The sequence below is a fragment of the Pelophylax lessonae genome (genome assembly GCF_965119305.1).
Source record: "Pelophylax lessonae genome assembly, chromosome: 5".
Taxonomy (NCBI): Eukaryota; Metazoa; Chordata; class Amphibia; order Anura; family Ranidae; genus Pelophylax; species Pelophylax lessonae.
The window spans coordinates 366,200,283-366,216,247 of NC_138772.1; the positions used below are offsets into that span (position 1 = coordinate 366,200,283).

Genomic DNA, 15,965 nt, shown 5'->3' on the forward strand with positions numbered 1-15,965 from the left:
ACTTCCATGTCACTACAGAAAGTGTTTTTAGCAGTAGCTTATGCTTGCCAACATCCTTGCATATATGTGAAAAAAAGAGAAAAACCCTCAAAGTTGGAATGTTAGCGACACAAGCTGATGCAATAAATAGACACTATATTGATATCATCAAGGCTTTTTTCCTCAGAGAATAGGTGTAGGATCTCCTCCCTTCCGAGTCGCCTCATGACTCAACCCCTACACACCTCTGAGCACCGTTCCTTGGTTCACCCCTTACCCACCTACCAGTACCACCCCTTTTGGAGAATACAGAACCAAGTATCATTTTGTGGTGCTACTGTAAGTATTTTGTAAGGAATTTAGTAATGGTAACAAGAAAGGCAATAAAATAGAACTAACAACAATGGACACCCCAGCGTCAATACATCCACCCCAGCAACAACAGACTCCCAACAGCCAGCATCAATAGACCTTCCAGCAGCCAGCAACATTAGACCCTTCCTTTAACAGTAAATCCCTCTGAGCAATGATTGGCCCCTTGCATAAGACCTACTCCCAACCTTCCCAGCAACAATAGACCCCCCTGCAAAAATAGATCCCCTCCAGCAACAGATTCCCTAGCCAGCATCAATAGACCCTCCAGCAGCCAACAACTAAGAACCCACCTTCAACCTATGTATGAAAAATATTGACATCTCTGTCATAGCCATCAAAACAAACATCAAAACATTTGTGCACTTGATGTGGCTAGGCTGGAGAAATCACATATGATGAATTTACCCTTCTCCTCTTGGGGTACAAAAACCTGAGAACCTCTGAGCCCTACCTCATTCCCTCTTGTTCTCCACTGTTTTTTGCCTTTTTTTCTTTTTTGCTTCTGTTACTCCTTTTGGTACATTTGTTTAACAAGACTCCACCACTCTTTCCCCATTTTTTGAGTTACATTTTGGATATGATGCACAGAAACTAACATGACTCTCTTTACTCTTTTGATAATTTTATTGATACCTTTGTTTTTTGTTGTTATAGGATTATTGTAATCCTGTCCCTATCTCTTGAACCAAGCAGCATGTGATTATGTTGAATGAAACTTATATTGATATATAAAAGATCTTTTTAGTGTTGTTAATATGTGTCTATATGTCACTGAACACTATTGTATCTAGGGTTGAGCGGACACCTAGATGTCCGTGTTCGACGGGTTCGGCCGAACTTTAAAAAAAAGTCCGGGTCCGTGTCCCGGACTTTTACCGAACTTTTCCCGGACACCGAACCCCATTGAAGTCAATGGGGACCCGAACTTTAAGGCACTAAAATGGCTCTAAAACACCAAAGGAAAGGGCTAGAGTGCTGCAAATGGCAGCAAAACGTAATTAAGAGCATGGCAAGTGCTCTGCAAACAAATGTGGATAGGGAAATAACTTAAAACAACAAAAAAAAACAGAAAAATAAAACAATGTTCTTCTTCATCTCTGAAGGACGAGGCCCATATGGAGTAGGAGGGAGGTTGAGGTGGTGGTGGATGTGGCGGTGACATAGGCGTGCGCACAGGGTGTGCTGGGTGTGCCTGGGCACACCCTAATCACCTAGGGCACATAGCATTGCCAGTGAGGAGATGGGAAAGATCTCCCTGGGACCTGCTCTGCTCTATTTCTCCTTGCCTACAGGTACATGGCCCCGATACATTACTCTCCCTGCTGGCAAACACATGCATGTGTATTTCAACTTTGGGGTGCACACCTTAATGCAATAGGCTGCGCACACCTATGGGCGGTGTAGGTGGAAGCGGCGGTGGAGGAGGACCAGGGCCGGATTAACAGCATCATGGGCTTGGTGCTGAGGATTTTGAAGGGCCTTAAGGGCCGTGCCTTGCCATGCACCCAGAGGAGGAAGGGTGCAGCCATGCATGCCTAATTCAACATGGGATGCTGTCTCTGAAGCCCATAAACACATCCATGCATCGCCAACTGTCCCTCCTTGTCCGGCCTTCACGCTGTGTGGGGAGGTTCTGAGGGTGCTGCCTGGGGAAGCGAGCATAGAAGCCAGACTTCTGTGTTTACAAGTGACAGAAGAGCGGTAACAGTGAATATGGCCAACCCGGGGCCTATATAAAAGGTAGGGGCCTGGAGCTGCAGCTCCAATAGCCCCTACATTAATCTGGCCCTGAGGAGGAGGACGAGGTAGCCAACACTGCTTCTTTTCAAAAATTTTAAATGAGGGTACACCCCAAAAGAGTGAGAAAGAGCAAAAATGGAACAATGGGTGGGTAAGGTCGGTATCCATTGCTATTCTGCATAAGGTACGGAAAAGTCCCGTGGGATCCATGCCTGGTTCATTTTAATGAACGTGAGCTTGTCCACATTGTCTCTGGACAGGCGGCTGCGCTTGTCTGTTATAACGCCCCCAGCCGTGCTAAATACCCGTTCAGATAATACACTGGCTGCAGGGCACGCCAGCACCTCCAAGGCGTAAAGGGCAAGCTCAGGCCATGTGCCCAATTTGGAGACCCAGAAGTTGAAGGGGGCAGACCCGTCATTCACTACATGTAGGCGTGTGCACACATACTGCTCCACCATGTTGGTAAAATGCTGCCTCCTGCTAAGACGTTCCATCTGAGCTGCTGGTGCTGCTGTTTGTTGTGGCGTGCTGACAAAGCTTTTCCACATTTCGGCCATGCTAACCCTGCCTTCTGAGGTGCTGGCGGTGCCCTGGTTGCGTTGGCGACCTCCTCCTCCTCCTCCTCTGCCTTGTGCTTCCACTGTGGCCCCGCTGTCAGATGGGAATGCCAGCAGCATGGCGTCTACCAGCGTGCGCTTGTACTCGCGCATCTTGCGATCGCGCTCCAGTGAGTGAATTAAGGACGGTACGTTGTCCTTGTAACGGGGATCCAGCAGCGTGGCCACCCAGTAATCAGCACAAGTTAGAATGTGGGCAACTCGGCGGTCGTTGTGGAGACACTGCAGCATGTAATCGCTCATGTGTGCCAGGCTGCCCAGAGGCGACGAAAGGCTGTCCTCTGTGGGAGGTGTATCGTCCGTGTCCTCTGTATCCCCCCAGCCACGCACCAGTGATGGCCATGAGCTGGCCTGGGTGCCACCCTGCTGTGAACATGGTTCCATCTCCTCCTCCAGCTCCTCCTCCTCCTCATCCTCCTCATCCTCCAGAACTGTGCCCCTGCTGGACAATTGTGTCCCTGGCGTTTGTGTGTGCAGGAACCCACCCTCGGAGCCCCTTGCGAATGACTGCCCTGAAAGCCTTTGAAATGTTACCTCTTCATCCTCCTCCTCCTCCTCCTCATCCTGTGCCACATCCTCTTCCATCATCGCCCAAATTGTTTTTTCAAGGAGGCATAGAAGTGGGATAGTTAAGCTGAGAATGGCGTCATTGCCACTGGCCATGTTGGTGGAGTACCCAAAACAGCGCAACAAGGCACAATATATGCAAATGTCAAATATGCAAACTATGCCGCAATTTAATGTTTTTTACACCAAAAGGGTGTGTATTGAATAGCGGAATAGGATAAAAAACTGTGTATCTCACACGTACAAACACAGACTAGGCCCGATTAAATTTTTTCCTACCCTAAAGGGAGGATGAGGAAGAGGAGTATGGAACATGCAGCACCCTCAAATCTTCAGAAGTATGAGATGAACCCCAAAAACTTGGAAAGGTGGATCTCTCTCACACGTACCAACACAGACTATCCCCCAATTTAACTGATCCCCAAAGGTTTTTGATTAAATAGCGGAATAGAAAATATGATCCAAAAAAAGTGTATGTATATCACACGTACACAACCACACTAGGCCCCAATTACTATTGTTTGTACCCCTAAAAGGCTAGATGAGGAGTAGGGGGGGTATGGAACAGGCAGCACCCTCAAACCTTCAGAAGTATGAGATGAACCCCAACAACTTGGAAAGGTGGATCTCTCTCACACGTACCAACACAGACTATCCCCCAATTTAACTGATCCCCAAAGGTTTTTAAATTAAATAGCGGAATAGAAAATATGATCCAAAAAAAGTGTATGTATATCACACGTACACAACCACACTAGGCCCCAATTACTATTGTTTGTACCCCTAAAAGGCTAGATGAGGAGTAGGGGGGGTATGGAACAGGCAGCACCCTCAAACCTTCAGAAGTATGAGATGAACCCCAACAACTTGGAAAGGTGGATCTCTCTCACACGTACCAACACAGACTATCCCCCAATTTAACTGATCCCCAAAGGTTTTTGATTAAATAGCGGAATAGAAAATATGATCCAAAAAAAGTGTATGTATATCACACGTACACAACCACACTGGGCCCCAATTACTATTGTTTGTACCCCTAAAAGGCTAGATGAGGAGTAGGGGGAGTATGGAACAGGCAGCACCCTCAAACCTTCAGAAGTATGAGATGAACCCCAACAACTTGGAAAGGTGGATCTCTCTCACACGTACCAACACAGACTATCCCCCAATTTAACTGATCCCCAAAGGTTTTTGATTAAATAGCGGAATAGAAAATATGATCCAAAAAAAGTGTATGTATATCACACGTACACAACCACACTAGGCCCCAATTACTATTGTTTGTACCCCTAAAAGGCTAGATGAGGAGTAGGGGGGGTATGGAACAGGCAGCACCCTCAAACCTTCAGAAGTATGAGATGAACCCCAACAACTTGGAAAGGTGGATCTCTCTCACACGTACCAACACAGACTATCCCCCAATTTAACTGATCCCCAAAGGTTTTTGATTAAATAGCGGAATAGAAAATATGATCCAAAAAAAGTGTATGTATATCACACGTACACAACCACACTAGGCCCCAATTACTATTGTTTGTACCCCTAAAAGGCTAGGAGTAGGGGGAGTATGGAACAGGCAGCACCCTCAAACCTTCAGAAGTATGAGATGAACCCCAACAACTTGGAAAGGTGGATCTCTCTCACACGTACCAACATAGACTATCCCCCAATTTAACTGATCCCCAAAGGTTTTTGATTAAATAGCGGAATAGAAAATATGATCCAAAAAAAGTGTATGTATATCACACGTACACAACCACACTAGGCCCCAATTACTATTGTTTGTACCCCTAAAGGGTAGATGAGGAGTAGGGGGGGTATGGAACAGGCAGCACCCTCAAACCTTCAGAAGTATGAGATGAACCCCAACAACTTGGAAAGGTGGATCTCTCTCACACGTACCAACACAGACTATCCCCCAATTTAACTGATCCCCAAAGGTTTTTGATTAAATAGCGGAATAGAAAATATGATCCAAAAAAAGTGTATGTATATCACACGTACACAACCACACTAGGCCCCAATTACTATTGTTTGTACCCCTAAAAGGCTAGATGAGGAGTAGGGGGGGTATGGAACAGGCAGCACCCTCAAACCTTCAGAAGTATGAGATGAACCCCAACAACTTGGAAAGGTGGATCTCTCTCACACGTACCAACACAGACTATCCCCCAATTTAACTGATCCCCAAAGGTTTTTGATTAAATAGCGGAATAGAAAATATGATCCAAAAAAAGTGTATGTATATCACACGTACACAACCACACTAGGCCCCAATTACTATTGTTTGTACCCCTAAAAGGCTAGATGAGGAGTAAGGGGAGTATGGAACAGGCAGCACCCTCAAACCTTCAGAAGTATGAGATGAACCCCAACAACTTGGAAAGGTGGATCTCTCTCACACGTACCAACACAGACTATCCCCCAATTTAACTGATCCCCAAAGGTTTTTGATTAAATAGCGGAATAGAAAATATGATCCAAAAAAAGTGTATGTATATCACACGTACACAACCACACTAGGCCCCAATTACTATTGTTTGTACCCCTAAAAGGCTAGATGAGGAGTAGGGGGGGTATGGAACAGGCAGCACCCTCAAACCTTCAGAAGTATGAGATGAACCCCAACAACTTGGAAAGGTGGATCTCTCTCACACGTACCAACACAGACTATCCCCCAATTTAACTGATCCCCAAAGGTTTTTGATTAAATAGCGGAATAGAAAATATGATCCAAAAAAAGTGTATGTATATCACACGTACACAACCACACTAGGCCCCAATTACTATTGTTTGTACCCCTAAAAGGCTAGATGAGGAGTAGGGGGGGTATGGAACAGGCAGCACCCTCAAACCTTCAGAAGTATGAGATGAACCCCAACAACTTGGAAAGGTGGATCTCTCTCACACGTACCAACACAGACTATCCCCCAATTTAACTGATCCCCAAAGGTTTTTGATTAAATAGCGGAATAGAAAATATGATCCAAAAAAAGTGTATGTATATCACACGTACACAACCACACTAGGCCCCAATTACTATTGTTTGTACCCCTAAAAGGCTAGATGAGGAGTAGGGGGGGTATGGAACAGGCAGCACCCTCAAATCTTCAGAAGTATGAGATGAACCCCAAAAACTTGGAAAGGTGGATCTCTCTCACACGTACCAACACAGACTATCCCCCAATTTAACTGATCCCCAAAGGTTTTTGATTAAATAGCGGAATAGAAAATATGATCCAAAAAAAGTGTATGTATATCACACGTACACAACCACACTAGGCCCCAATTACTATTGTTTGTACCCCTAAAAGGCTAGATGAGGAGTAGGGGGGGTATGGAACAGGCAGCACCCTCAAACCTTCAGAAGTATGAGATGAACCCCAACAACTTGGAAAGGTGGATCTCTCTCACACGTACCAACACAGACTATCCCCCAATTTAACTGATCCCCAAAGGTTTTTGATTAAATAGCGGAATAGAAAATATGATCCAAAAAAAGTGTATGTATATCACACGTACACAACCACACTAGGCCCCAATTACTATTGTTTGTACCCCTAAAAGGCTAGATGAGGAGTAGGGGGGGTATGGAACAGGCAGCACCCTCAAACCTTCAGAAGTATGAGATGAACCCCAACAACTTGGAAAGGTGGATCTCTCTCACACGTACCAACACAGACTATCCCCCAATTTAACTGATCCCCAAAGGTTTTTGATTAAATAGCGGAATAGAAAATATGATCCAAAAAAAGTGTATGTATATCACACGTACACAACCACACTGGGCCCCAATTACTATTGTTTGTACCCCTAAAAGGCTAGATGAGGAGTAGGGGGAGTATGGAACAGGCAGCACCCTCAAACCTTCAGAAGTATGAGATGAACCCCAACAACTTGGAAAGGTGGATCTCTCTCACACGTACCAACACAGACTATCCCCCAATTTAACTGATCCCCAAAGGTTTTTGATTAAATAGCGGAATAGAAAATATGATCCAAAAAAAGTGTATGTATATCACACGTACACAACCACACTGGGCCCCAATTACTATTGTTTGTACCCCTAAAAGGCTAGATGAGGAGTAGGGGGAGTATGGAACAGGCAGCACCCTCAAACCTTCAGAAGTATGAGATGAACCCCAACAACTTGGAAAGGTGGATCTCTCTCACACGTACCAACACAGACTATCCCCCAATTTAACTGATCCCCAAAGGTTTTTGATTAAATAGCGGAATAGAAAATATGATCCAAAAAAAGTGTATGTATATCACACGTACACAACCACACTAGGCCCCAATTACTATTGTTTGTACCCCTAAAAGGCTAGATGAGGAGTAGGGGGGGTATGGAACAGGCAGCACCCTCAAACCTTCAGAAGTATGAGATGAACCCCAACAACTTGGAAAGGTGGATCCCTCTCACACGTACCAACACAGACTATCCCCCAATTTAACTGATCCCCAAAGGTTTTTGATTAAATAGCGGAATAGAAAATATGATCCAAAAAAAGTGTATGTATATCACACGTACACAACCACACTAGGCCCCAATTACTATTGTTTGTACCCCTAAAAGGCTAGGAGTAGGGGGAGTATGGAACAGGCAGCACCCTCAAACCTTCAGAAGTATGAGATGAACCCCAACAACTTGGAAAGGTGGATCTCTCTCACACGTACCAACACAGACTATCCCCCAATTTAACTGATCCCCAAAGGTTTTTGATTAAATAGCGGAATAGAAAATATGATCCAAAAAAAGTGTATGTATATCACACGTACACAACCACACTAGGCCCCAATTACTATTGTTTGTACCCCTAAAAGGCTAGATGAGGAGTAGGGGGAGTATGGAACAGGCAGCACCCTCAAATCTTCAGAAGTATGAGATTGTGTTCACTGTACCCCACAAAGATTGAGTTCACTGCACCCCACAATGATTGTGTTCACTGCACCCCACAAAGATTGTGTTCACTGCACCTCACAAAGATTGTGTTCACTGTACCCCCCAAAGATTGTGTTCACTGCACCCCACAAAGATTCTGTTCACTGTACCCCACAAAGATTGTGTTCACTGCACCCTAAAAGGATGTTGTTCACTGCACCCCACAAAGATTGTGTTCACTGCACCCTAAAAGGATGTTGTTCACTGCACCCCAAAAAGATTGTGTTCACTGTACCCCCCCCAAATATTGTGTTCACTGCACCCCACAAAGATTGTGTTCACTGCACCCCAAAAAGATTGTGTTCACTGTACCCCCCAAAGATTGTGTTCACTGCACCCCAAAAAGATTGTGTTCACTGTACCCCCCAAAGATTGTGTTCACTGCACCCCACAAAGATTCTGTTCACTGTACCCCACAAAGATTGTGTTCACTGCACCCCAAAAAGATTGTGTTCACTGTACCCCCCCAAAGATTGTGTTCACTGCACCCCACAAAGATTCTGTTCACTGCACCCCACAAAGGATTTTGTTCACTGCACCCCAAAAAGATTGTGTTCACTGCACCGCAAAAAGGATTTTGATCACTGCACCCCAAAAAGGATGTTGTTCACTGCACCCCAAAAATGATTTTGTTCACTCCACCCCAAAAAGATTGTGTTCACTGCACCCCACAAAGATTGTGTTCACTGCACCCCAAAAAGATTGTGTTCACTGTACCCCCCAAAGATTGTGTTCACTGCACCCCACAAAGATTCTGTTCACTGTACCCCACAAAGATTGTGTTCACTGCACCCCAAAAAGATTGTGTTCACTGCACCCCAAAAAGGATGTTGTTCACTGCACCCCAAAAAGGATGTTGTTCACTCCACCCCAAAAAGATTGTGTTCACTGCACCCCACAAAGATTGTGTTCACTGCACCCCAAAAAGATTGTGTTCACTGCACCCCAAAAATGATTTTGTTCACTGCACCCCAAAAAGGATTTTGTTCACTGCACCCCAAAAAGGATGTTGTTCACTCCACCCCAAAAAGATTGTGTTCACTGCACCCCAAAAAGATTGTGTTCACTGCACCCCACAAAGGATTTTGTTCACTGCACCCCAAAAAGATTGTGTTCACTGCACCCCAAAAAGGATGTTGTTCACTGCACCCCAAAAAGGATTTTGTTCACTGCACCCCAAAAAGATTGTGTTCACTGCACCCCACAAAGGATTTTGTTCACTGCACCCCACAAAGATTGTGTTCACTGCACACCAAAAAGGATTGTGTTCACTGCACCCCAAAAAGATTTTGTTCACTGCACCCCAAAAAGATTGTGTTCACTGCAGCCCAAAAAGATTGTGTTCACTGCAGCCCAAAAAGATTGTGTTCACTGCAGCCCAAAAAGATTGTGTTCACTGCAGCTCACACACAGAAAAATGGATGTGGATCACTGACACCTGCCTATCTCCAATCCCACACCACACAGCAATATCGATTGTAGTTTGTAGAACACAGTTTCCCTAAAATTCAGCAGACTCTGTCCCTAACAGGATTGAGAAGAGATCGTAGATCAGGATTGAGTGCAGATTCACCCCACCCCCCACACAGCAATATCGATTGTAGTTTGTAGAAGACACTGACCCTATAATTCAGCAGACTCTATCCCTAAAATGCCTACAACTCGCCCTGCCTAAACACTCCGACCTGTCCCTCAATTCTATCCGGACACAAATGGTTTTTTCCTGCCTATCTTTCCCTAATCAGCAGCCAGCACATTGATGTGTGCTCTGTCCCTTAGCTAAGCAGCAGAATGACGCTGCTGCGGCGGCTGCCTCGAACTTATAAAGACTTGGTCACATGCTTCAGACGGCCAATCACAGCTACTAAGACATTTGCAGGCATGGCTGGGATGGCTTAAGGCACACCAGTTAAACGATTGTTGATTGGCTGTTGAAAGCCCGCCATGAAAAGAGCGCCAAAGCATGCAAAACCCGGAAATAAAACGACCGAACACGGATTTTTACCCGAACATACAGTAAAGTGTCCGTGTCCGTGTTCGGGTAACAAAAATCCAATTATTCGGTACGAACACGAATAATACAGTCCGTGTTCGCTCAACACTAATTGTATCCCATTTAATTGTTTACATTAACAAATATCAATAAAAATACAAGAAGGACACAGTAAGTTGGACCAGTGCTTTACCTATGCAGTGTTATATTCCGTTTGTTCCTCATGTATTTCCATTTGCCAATGGGGTGTAAGCTCCAAGTGGATTGGAGCTTACACAGGGTTATTTACTCAACCTACCCCTTCCCATACATGTGATAGCCTTGGCTCCTGAGCAACCAATTGCCAAGCACTAACACTGTCATGTGGTAGGAAGGAGAGGGAGTCACATGCTCCTGTATACAAAAAAGCGAAGGAAAGAAGATAATGCTTCTATCCTAAAAATATGTTACTTCCATGCAGCCTCTGAGGGTAATGTCACCGCTGAAGATCCAGAGGGGAAGTTGACAGTCAGGATTGGAGCACAGCAACAGGGGTTCATTTGCTATGCAGTTCCTCCATTCAGAAAACATCTGGTTTCCTTTTTCAAAGAATACAAGGTATTTTATGATTGGACAAGTGGGTGTATGAATTTCACAATCTCCCCTTGCCCAATCATAGTATGCCTTGAATTCTTTGAAAAGAATACAGTAAGTTTTCTGAATGGAGGAGCTGCATAGCAAGCAACCTGCTGTGATCACTGTGCTCCAGCCGGAACATCAGTGGTGACATCGCTAACAAAGGCTGCATGTAAGTAATATTTTTACAAAAAGTAGCAGCCACCAGTAAAAAACACATCATTAGAGGTACCTTAACCACTTCGGGTCCGCCGGTCACACGGATGTACAGGAACGAGCGGGGGCGGGAGCGCGCCTCCGGCGGCGTGCGCTCGCCCGCTATTGGCTCGCGGGCGAGTGACGCATATATACGTCACTTTGCCCAGGAGGGGCTGACCACCGCAGTAAATGTACTTGTGGCGGTCGACAAGTGGTTAATTGGTAAATATTTTGCCCACACTTCAGCTCTAAAGGGCCCAAAATGTAGCAAATTAACAGAACAATGAGGGAAACACCAGAACAAATCTCAGTAGAGCAGTGCTGGAATCTCAATGAAGCATGATTTACTGACAGGGCTTTTGGTTATGCAGAAACTCCAGGTGCAAGATGATATTACTATGCAACAGAACAAGGGTTTAATAAAAGCTTAGTTAAAGAGTTAAATTAGTGTTGGGATTTTTTTGAATTTAGGTTAAGTGTTGGCTTTAGGGTTGGGTGGATAAATGTTAAGGCTTTACTCTAGATGTTAGGCTCCTTGGGGGGTTAAGGGTACCTTTTTAGGGTCGTGCTGTGTTCTGGGTCTGATGACCCGAGAGGGACATGTTTGGTCACATGACCCTGCATCAGCTCTATATGGTAGGCATCAATATTAACATTCTTTATTTCTTTTACTGAAGATTGCTAATGTCAGTGCAAAGTATCATTTGGAAACATGATATCGAATTTGATGTTTGCAAATGAAAGGTAGGCTTTTACATTTCCACCCTTTCTCCAGCCTGTCTAATGATTCATTTTATCTCTGGAGTGGATCTAAACTTTGAGTTAGGGACTTCTTTAAATAGCTTGGCATGTATATTTTTATTATCTTCTCCATCCTAAATAAACTCAGCTACACACTATTCTAACTCTGAACCCTGCATGATTTACAAGACTGCAGTAAAATAGCATACTCCTGGATTGGTACAATGTCGCTATTTTTAACAAAGATTATAACATACAGTATTTTTTAAATAGCAATTATCCTTATTTAATCCCTATTCAAATGTAAATGCCTCCAGAGTTTAAAATTCAGTCATAATAAAGCAAGAAGAATCCGAAGGGACCAGTTTTCACATATATAACTTCATTGTAGTAGTAGTTGTCCCTCATATCGTAGCATTTTTTATGAAAGCTATAACTTATGGTATAGAGAAACAAATTTACTTTATAGAAATGACATGCATTCCTTAAGTATGTCCTACCAATGACCCTAGGCCAAATGACACATATTTTTATGTCTTCTTTTAGATTATATTTGGGACACACTTCAAATATGTTTAATACTATCTTCTCATGTAAGTCCTGTGACCCCAATCATTGATAATCCAGAATTTCCCACCTGGGTTTGAATTTCACTATGTTAGTTGGCTAATGAAACCAAAAACTATTGCAAGTCAACAGGCCTTATGTTGATCAAATGCATAATGAAGCATTGTTCAATTTAACAATCATTTTTATGAAATGACAGTATCTTCCAAAAACTATTTGCACGAAATAAAACTGCAAATCGTCAAATTATGTTTCTAATGAATCCTTCCTTTAGACAAATCTATTTGAATTTGAACAAATCAATTATTTTTGAGGGAAGACTGTTAAAAAAAAGATTAAATATATGATGATTGATCATCTATCAGTAACTGTATGTCAAGCATTATAGATCTTACCTCTGATTCAGGGCAATCAGTTGATCACTAGTTCCAAAGCTTTCAGATATTTGACATTTATAATCAATTAAAAAACTGGATTCTGTCTTCTCTTCAAGTGTGCAAAGGTTTTATGCTTTCATGTAAAGTTTACCTGTATCCTTATTTTATTTTATTACCTATCCAAGTCCGTAATCTCCTAGGACCCCTTCTCCCCTTATTTTATTTCCTATGCTCCCCCAGGCCCTTGACAGCACTTATGGGATTTTCCTTCTATGCCTCCTGGCTTTTCACTCTATGAAAGCCACATGGTAAATCCTAAGGTTATATTCTTGTATTAAAACAAAACAAATTGAAGCATTGCGCTATGAGGAAAGCTGCTGGCACTTGGAATGACTATACAAGCTTCCAAAACAAAATAACAAATAGTGCAATGCTAATCACAGATAAATAAATAAAAAATATATATGACAATATAAATTACCTTTATCACATAGGGTGTGAAGCTTCTTTTTGGATTTCCAGTCACCCTCTTCTCTCTATCTGCCTGTGGCTCTCTTTGGGAATGTTGGTGTCATCTACCATTTTCTCCTGGTTTTAACCACTCATCTATGGATTTTTTTATGATTTTTATTGTCATATATATTATTTATTTATTTATCTTGGATTAGCGCTGTACTATTTGTTTGTTATTTTCTGGTATTCCTTGTATTCGCGATAGTGTGCTTGGATTTATATCTTCTGAACTTGATGACTTTGTTATGGCGCCCTAATGTCCACTGTTCTTGGCTTTGGTTTTTGTAATTTATCTCTGTTAAACTCAATAAAATGTTGTTTTTTTAAAAAAAAAAAAAAAGCAGGATTCTTTACACATAGTGTCCACCACATTTAAAATTATTTGTTATGAGCAGATGTAACTTATGAACTGTCAGTGATTGATGGCATACTTATCAAAGAGCTATTTCCAAATACTCATACAGTTATTGTGGCATAGGAATACCCCATCTCCACTGTATAATCCCGTCCTTTCTTTTATTAATCTTCATTTCCTCTGATTTCTGTTTTGGGTGAAAATATTTTGTGTGAGAATTAAATGAGATCCATATAAAGATGGGTACTCTGAACTATAACATGCCTTCTGGTCTAGATAGATGAACAGGTAGAAAAGGACAAAAATACTTTCCTGAAGAAAATGTTGTTTTTTGGCCTTCATCCACTGCCAGTTATGTGACCAAAAAAAGCCTTTAAACTTGGTCATGTAATTTTATGTTGAAGAAATAGGATCAGTCAGTCTGAATACTAATCTTCCCCTTCAGCATCACAGATCACATGACCCCAAAGACCTATCTTTTGGCCACATGACTAGCATCAGAGGCAGCCTGGGGCAGTTTATCTTCAGGAAAGGCACTCCAGCCCTTCCAATTATTTATTATCTAAATGTGGCTGTAAACATAACCTAGCAAATAGGTCTATTTTAAGAATGATAAGAACGGGTATTTGAAAAATGAAGTCTCTATTATGTAATAATACATTTGTTGTATTTCATTCAGTGCCATAAATAATGTTCTTGAGAACATGTTTCACATTACATTATTCTGTTCCTATTAAATATCTGAATCCATAAATGCTTCTGATCTATGCTTTTCACAATATTCCTGGGTAACCAACAAAAGTAAGTTATGTATAGAAAAATCTGAAAGTTTAGGCAAGGATCACAGTTAAAAGATTCCTTAACAGTCTTGGTAAGACAAAATAAGACAAATATTCTTTGTGTTCACCCACAGGTTATCTGTGACAAGATATTCCGTCGCTGGTTCAGTGTGAGCATCATGGAGTCTACTGGTCCCTATCCCCTTCAGGCTGAATTGCACAGAGCCGTGCAGCAATGCGCTCAGTCTGCAAATGAGAAGACACTTTTTACACAGTTATATCATTTATTGCGGTCAAGTCAAAAAGAACTACAGAGAAGAAATATGTGAATTCAACATTTTTGGAAGTTTTTTCTTTTGGAACTGTGAGATGAAAGCCATTTAAAGTTGATGCATCACATCCATGGTTTAATGGCACAAGGCACTAAAAGAAGTTGTACAATCTATTTTGCTACATTTATGATTATTATTATAAGAAAGGCAATGCTTTACATGTATGTAATGTATTTTACATATTAAAGGTTTTGCATGGATGCCATTGGTGCAATGTTTAAAGTAAACCAGTGACAAACCTGGAATATTCAAATTGAGCAGATGATGGAAACAAAATAATCCAAAATTAGTGCAGTGTAACATTATAATATGAATAATAAAATTGTAGATAAAGTCCATAAAATGGTGAAAAAAAATCCAAAACACCATTGTGCAAATCAGGACTCTTGATCTTCAATGTTCATCAGGTGTCATACTGTATGTGTCTCTACTCAATAGGTGAAACCTCATAAAACCTCATAAAAGATCAAATAACGCTTATCAATATCCCAAGGACGACTATACTTTGATAACCCCCATTACAGCCCTCCTTTGGGTCTAGGGTTTGTATCCTCTCCGCTATCAAGTATATTCATATACCATAAGGTATGAATCCCATAAAACAAAAAGGCTCTCCACTTTCTAAAATTTCCTGGACACCCAAAAAGATTTAAAAAAGATGAAAATCGGGGATAATAGTGTTTTCGTGCCGGCTTGTAGTAGCGTTTTAATAGCTTTTAGGAGAGCTTAAGAGCATTTAGTAGAAGTAGCATTTTATTAGTGTTTTTACAGTACACAAAGAAAAGGAAAAAAATCTGTTTTAGTAGCGTTTTAGTAGCATTTAGCGTTTTTTTCTGCTACAAAAAAAGCTCAAAAAAACTCTACAAGAGTAGAAGCTCAAAAATGCTAATAGCCTAAAGTAGTGTGCATGGACACAAAAACACTATAACAGCTTCTAGGAGCTTAAAATGCTAATACCAGCTTCTAGGAGCAGAACAATGCTAATAACAGCTTCTAGGAGCTTAAAAAAATGCTTATGTGCATGCAGCCTAACGTTTCCTAATACTATGACATTCCGAGCTCAGCACATCACACTCTAAGATGGCGGCAGTATGACGTCACAAGCTCAGCTCCTCCCTTCTATATGCATTGCACCCTCTGATTGGGATTCCTTAGTAGGAGTAAGAGTATAGTCATCCTTGGGATATTATTGAGCGTAATGAAACTTGATGAAGATTGAAGATAGAGGGTCACGAATTGCACAGTGTTGTTTTGGAGTTTTCACCATTT

General features: G+C 42.1%; 1 protein-coding gene across 1 annotated transcript in view; it reads left to right on the forward strand.

Annotated features, from left to right (window-relative positions):
- Positions 1-15,014, forward strand: part of DIPK1C (divergent protein kinase domain 1C) — a gene marked incomplete at its 5' end in the record, with an annotated part of 147,240 nt that extends 132,226 nt beyond the window's left edge. The window contains one exon of the mRNA XM_082259662.1: positions 14,499-15,014. Within this exon, the coding sequence (XP_082115788.1) occupies positions 14,499-14,693 (195 nt within the window). The 3' untranslated portion in view covers positions 14,694-15,014. The remainder of the gene's footprint in view (positions 1-14,498) is intronic.
- Between the last annotated feature and the right edge of the window lie 951 nt (positions 15,015-15,965).